The sequence below is a fragment of the Antrostomus carolinensis genome, unplaced genomic scaffold, assembly GCF_000700745.2.
Source record: "Antrostomus carolinensis isolate BGI_N321 unplaced genomic scaffold, ASM70074v2 scaffold7986, whole genome shotgun sequence".
Classification (NCBI taxonomy): domain Eukaryota; kingdom Metazoa; phylum Chordata; class Aves; order Caprimulgiformes; family Caprimulgidae; genus Antrostomus; species Antrostomus carolinensis.
In genome coordinates this window covers 12,167-18,851 of record NW_010321096.1, presented here as the reverse complement: position 1 = coordinate 18,851, position 6,685 = coordinate 12,167, and the positions used below count along the sequence as shown (strand labels likewise).

General features: G+C 40.1%; 1 protein-coding gene across 1 annotated transcript; it reads right to left on the bottom strand.

The window, feature by feature from the left end:
- Positions 1-3,865: 3,865 nt before the first annotated feature.
- Positions 3,866-5,838, bottom strand: STX11 (syntaxin 11). Its single transcript, XM_010169787.2, has 2 exons — positions 4,976-5,838; positions 3,866-3,872 (listed from the first exon to the last, which is right to left on the bottom strand). The coding sequence occupies exons 1-2, from the start codon at positions 5,836-5,838 to the stop codon at positions 3,866-3,868; spliced, it is 870 nt and encodes a 289-aa protein (XP_010168089.2).
- Positions 5,839-6,685: the final 847 nt, after the last annotated feature.

Sequence of the window (6,685 nt, the reverse complement as noted above, 5' to 3'; positions counted from 1 at the left end):
GCCAACCGCCGCTGCACGCCCGGTCTATGGGGCGCCTATTGCCGCGTCCCCGGTTAGCGCCTGCCCTGGCATCTCCCCCTTCTTCCCCGCAGCAGGGGGGGACAGGAAAAGGGCCCCATCGCTGGCCGACCCCCCACGGGCTCCCACTCCTGACGCCTTTGCTGTCCATTTTCCAGAGGAGAAGAAGGACATCCTCCATCCCACCGAACTGCCACCATTGAGCCTGCCCCGGAGGGGAGGGGGACAATGCTCGGTAGGGCACAGGACTGAGCCAGCCTGCTACAAGCTGGAGGAGGCACGCAGGGGCCGTCTGTCTCTCACATCAGCAGAACAGGAGCACATACCCTGCTTGGTTCTTACACATCCCGGTTGTAAGGGGTTTGGGCCTCAAATTTGCAGGTGCAGGTGGTGCCTAACCTCTTCAGAGACCCCCAGTACACTAGGTATGCTTGTGAGGGCAAATACTTCTCACATACAATAAAAGTCGATTGTTAGCGTTTTACAAATGTGAAGAACAGATGTGAAACTCACACCCTGTTTTTCCTGAGTTTTATTCACACGCTGCAGCCCATTAATGAAAGAACAGCTCTTTGGCTGGAACTCACCGTGCAGTACCATTTGCCTGAGATGGGCATCACACCATAGCTAGCCTCGCTCCCCGTTCAGCAACGGCTGTGCCTTTCTGTAAAAGTACCGGCGAGTAGAAAAACGCCCTCTGGTAGGTTACCTCATTCTCTGTTCACATCTAACGTTATTTCTGAGAAACATAGTAAAATGTTACTTTTTCCTGTCAAGACTTTGTGCCCTGATAGCATATACACTGTAAGGTAAGGTATGACATTGGAGCTGTCTTACACTGACTGTTACTGGCTTCAGCTCAACTGTTATGAAGACACTATATAACACACTAGAAACATAGAAGATAAATCTGCTACTGCCTTCTCACATATTAGAGAAGGAAATACCGTGGCTCCATGTGAAAATCACATTACTTCGGAAATAGATTAACTGTAATGACCACATACAGTATCTATTAAATGATACTGTTTCCTGCCTTTATCATATGTGTGATACTTTTCTAAAGACAGAAACACAATCATGTGTAGCTCTTTCCTTTTCCAAATCAATTCCAAGTATAGTTCATAGTTCAAAAATCTAGACAACCTATTTTGTTTTCAAGAAATTATAAAATACAACTCAGGCTGTGCATTCAAAACATCCTTAATGTATTTTGACCTCCTTTTAGATTAGAAAAGCAGCAATTTAACTTAGCTACTCAGTCCAGCCTCAGGTTTTCTCCTTTAAAAAAAGAAGATATCTGGGTCTTAAAACTAAAAGCTATACATTTTAGAAGTTTCTCCCAAGAAATGTGCCAGAGAGATGCCTGCTCATGTGCATCCATAGTCTGAGTCCTTTACATTGAGGAGGTAGCAAGGGTTCAACTGCCATTTCTCTAAAATGAAATCCATGTTTAAAAAAATAAAATAAAATAAAAAAATCCCCTAAGATTAAATGGAGACTCTGAAGATTCACCATCCAGGATGTTCAGTGTTCTATACCAACCATTGTATTTTTGTAATGGGGGATTATTTTATCTTTTAAAGTTATTCCTTTTTTTGTTTTTGTTTGTTTGGGGTTTTTTTTCATTTTAAGAAGGAAAAAGATGTGCCTGGTTGCCAGTTCTCCTTTCTCCTCCTCCGAAAGGGCCGAGATTCATATGGGTTATTTGTGAAGCTCCTGCTGCTTTCAGTACGACCCAAAACCAAAGTACCAGCAACCCTAAAAGCTAAAGCATCCCCTCACACATTTTAAGTACTTTCCCCTTGAACCCAGCTATAGGGTTTGCCACATCAGGGAAAGGGAAAAAAAAACAACCCAAAGAATATGCTACGCACATCTCCATAGGGGTCCTGTTGACTTTCAGAATGAAGAGGCAGCGTTCCTTGGCAAGCATGAAGGTGTCCATTCTGCGGCTTCTGTTATTACTATGCTAACATATTATCAAGCTACTTTTATCACCTTCTTCCACTCATCCTGTGTGGCATGAGTGTTTGCAACCATAGCGTGATAAGTTCTTTTCAAAAGTCTGTTTAACTGTGACGAGGCAAATTCGCGAGCCAGCAAAATTTTTGTTCTTGCACAACTGAAGGATAAAAAAAACCAACCCAGAGTATTAAGCAATGAATACATGTTTGCAAGAAAAAGAATGTTTTATTTAGTTACTGAAAGTAATTTTTTAAGTGCCTCTAATTCACGACGCACTTAAAAATAGTTTTAAAGGGTCCTAAGCTGGTGTCCATGATTCTCAGTTTCTTCCCTGCAGCAACAGCTTTAAGAGATGAGATATCCAATTACCTTTTTTTATCATGCTTTCTCTCTCTTTGCCTGTGCCTCAAATCAGACTAAAGATTTGAATATAAGCTTTGCATTTCTACTAGCAAAATCATCAATACCTCTCAGAACTGCAGAGTAAATTTGTATTTTTTCTTGCAGTAAAGAATCATCTTAGAATATATAAAACTTCTTTTGTGTTTTTTTTGTAGGAGAAATTATGGGAAGTCTGTCTCAATATGCAACACATTTGATTTACTGTGGCAACAAATATTAGGAGGACTTTTTTTTTTAAGCATTGTTTAATCTCCTTTCACCAACTCAGAGTTTAGTCCAGAAGCTTTTAAACTAAATTCTGACAATGGAAGAAACTATTCAGAGCTACTGATTCAATGTACGACATTCTGCACTTTCAGTTTTTCTCATTAAATCTTTTATTCCATTTGTAGACATACATATGTGCAAAAAAGAAACAAAAAAAACCTTGTACACATTTTTATCAAAAGTATTGGTGAGCGCTAAGAATATGCATATGAAATTAAATACATATTTTATTCTTCACTGATTGATGCCCATATGCTGACCCTCGGAGGTTTAGGGTATTTCCCTACCAATGCACAGTTGCCTCCAATGGCAGCACATACAGAGTAAGCGACTTTGTCTTCTCGAGTAGCACCAACGCAGCAATCACGGTGCCAGCTCAACACCCTCCTTTCTCCCACCTCAAGTTTGAACACTGGGTTGTTGGAGAGGTCCTCAGGCAAGCATAATACTGATATCATCAGGACATCCCTGAACATCAAAATATCTTCTATTTTAGAAGACTGGTGTTCCTCACTCTTCCATGTTACCACATACCTCTTTCAGCGAAAGAGACTTTCCATTTCTGAGAAGAGTTATCCGTTTATCTTCTATTTGTGTAAAAAAAAAGTCTGTCTGGCTAAGAAGCATTTCCCACTGGGATATGAAAGCTTGGAAGTTGAATTTATTTTGCTTTTTGGTTATATCTATATAAATAGTAAGAAATGTTTTGATGTTTTTTTACATATAAAATTAGTGTGCAAAAGATCAGAAGAGAAAAGTTTCATTGCAACTGTCGCAGGAAGATGGCTATGCACATCTCCTGAGGAAGATTCCCAAATACAAAATAATTGAAATGTTTAAATATATTTATTAAAATAGGTACAAATAGAATAATCATTAAAAAAAAAAAATCACTAACTTCTGAAAAAATGTCCTGCATTAATTCAAAGGATAGCAATAGATCACGGTGTGTCAGGAAGCCACCTAGAAATATACAGCTCCAGAAGCAGGAGCTATAATCACTCACCAGACCTTAATGAATACATGCTTCACTGACAACGCTCAGTGGTTTCCAGCGCTGCAAATTTTCTATTCCTTCCTCATATTCCAAACCTACTGCGAGCAGACTCCCCTTACACAAAAGGAGATATTAATTTAAGCCTGAAAAGAGCACTGAAACGACATTAAAATGTTGTTTTCTTTCTTCTTCAGGTGTACTGAAGAAATATGTCTATTTTCTTTCCCAGGTAGAGATTTCCTTATAATGGGAGAAAAGTCATAGTTTTGTACCTCAGTAAAATTGCATGTTAGTAAATTTAATCTTTCACATTACTTAAAATAGATATTAAAAATCCATATTCAGTCAATGCTTATAAAAAAATAAAAGTCTATTGACAGGATAATCCTTCTACTAAAACCGCTTGTGTGTATGTGCCAGCACAGGAGACCCTAAAGTGCTTTCTCAGCTCCCCAACTGACGTCTTCTTACAGGTGCTTCTGCAGAAGGTCACTGCATGCATCTCTTCTGGCTGAAGTGTTAATTGGCAGACAAATGTATTAGAAGCATAAAAGCATGGCAGTTTTTAAATTAGAGTATAGACAGTGGCTCAAGTTAAAAGCCAGCGAGATGCCTCAGTGTTGCAGTGCTTCTGGCCACCTGGACAAAATTGCGGGTACTCAAAATGGAGAAAAGCGATCACTGGCACACACAGGCAGCAAAACGTGCACATTATCATTTAAGGTGTAGTTATGTCTCTCAAGATTCATGACAGGTGGAAATCAAGCTGAAACAAAAACTAGTTCTGTGTCCTGCTCCTGCTCACAGGCTCAGTATTCTGGCAAATGAACAGAGCAAAAATCTGTTGAAGTATTTGCATCAAGCAGGCTACAAACTAGTTAAAATGGAAACGTCCTGATTCTGCGGTGCATTGTCACCCCAGGTGGTGAGACTGCACTGCCTGCACCTTCACTTTGACAAATAAAGTTACTTCTTGAAATTTCTCATCTTCCCTAGGCTGACTTATCAGCCCATCATTCATTCCTCTTTCTTGCCTATCTGAAACAAGTATTACTGCAGAGATCTTCTTGCACCTTGCATCAAACATATTTACAGCAACCGAGTACATTTAAATTAAAAATAGATTAAAAATAGTTTTATCAACATTTCTAGGAGCTCTCCAATAGAACAGCCTTCAGCGCATTTAAGAAAAAGGCAATGAACAAAACCAACTGCAAACCCCCGCCATTTCTAGGGGTTATCATTACAGAGAAGTCACTGGAAAGAATGCCTGATTTTGAAGACATTCAAGTTGGTTTGGGATAGCTTCACTGGGATAGTTGCTTTGTGCAACAGGATAAGCAGCAGCAGAGGATTGTTCTGAGCGGGTGTTTTCTTCTGTATTCCAAAGCTTTTTTCACTTGCTCTTTAGCGTCTCCTACATAGTCCTCAACATTTTGCATATTTATCTCAATGACATCGAAAGTGTCCGCCTGTTCCTCCACTAGCAGGGCCACCTGCAGAAAGAGCTCGTGAACTTCCTTAATGCGACCTTCTAACTTCACCAGCTCCTTATGACGTGTCTCTATCTCATTCAAGGCTGAGCGAGCCCCCTTAACATCCGACAAGAGATTCTCAGAGAAGACATCCCACTTGCCTTGCTCAATCATCTCCTCAATCTGGTTGCCAGAAACCTCTTTGCCCATGATCTCTAGCTGCCGCTGAATTCGAATCTTGCAATTCTCCCGTTGGTTCATCTCTGTTGCATTGTACTCAAACATAGCTTCCTGAAAGGCATGCATGAGGTCCACGTAGTGGTTCTTCGCTACCCTGGCAATGACAGACATAGCCCCGTATTTTGTTATTGCATCGTCGCTGAAATCTCTCATTATCTGGAGTTTCCTGTGGATGCTTTCTCCGCGGGTCTTGATGTCTCTGGCAATACAATTAGTATCTCGTTTGATGCTACTAAGACGGCGCATGGAAGTAAGGAAGCGGCTGTTTTGCTTTCTGAGCCGCTTGACATCCTCTTTTAGGTGGTCATTTTCTGTCCGGATGTTCTGAATGTCTTTATGAAGAATTTCCAAGGCATAATCAGTCTCATAAAGGAGAACATCGTGGGGTGAATTTTCATCATCCTCACTATCAGAAAACTGTTCGTTGTGTAACCTGGCAAATTCACGCAGCTCGTTTAGCCGGTCTTTCATCCTGCCTGTAAAACAGAGGAACAGGAGGGAAGACGTTTAAAGTAAATAAAATACTGGTTCACAAGGGTTGAAAGTTCATAACTAATAACTACATCATAGTTACAATTACATCATAGATAACATAACTACATCAATGATAACCCAAAATATCAGAATCTAAATTTGTTCACAGTGATGGATCTCAAATCCAAAACTCTGGTGCTAGAACACTCTTCTAGAAACTACAAAGCTTAGAAACGAAATAAGTGCAATAAAGAATGTTCTTCAATGTTCATATCGATGTTCTTCTCATAACAAGTCTTCCACTGAAACCAAAACACAGCTATTCTAACTACTAAGAAGAAAATTAACTCTATCCTAGCAAAACCAGGACAATAAGTCAACAAATCCTGAAGACAAATCCAAAAGAATAAGATGACGATCCTCAACCCCCCCCAAAATGCCAGTCTTTCACCTGGAGGAAAAAAAAAGCAAACTCTTGAGCAAATGATAGGAAGCCTTCAGCTATCAGTATGTGTAGACATGTTAATAACTGAATGCTTTCCAGCACTGCTCACTAGAGAGATTTCCTTTAGAACTTGACCCTACATTACATCACCTGCCCCAAGTGTCTCAGGTCCTCTGTCATTCTAAGCTCGCTTTTCCTGAGAGAAGAGTAGGAAGCCTCTCAGAAACAGAAATACCATTTACCAATACAGTGGGAAAGAAATAAAAAAAAAAGAAAAAGAAAAAAAAAAAGGCAAGGCTAGTTTAGGGTCTCCAGATGCTATCATTGACCACAGTGTACCAGGCACCAAACAAAACAATACAGCAATGGCAGCATTTTGTAAGTAAGACCATCCATCCA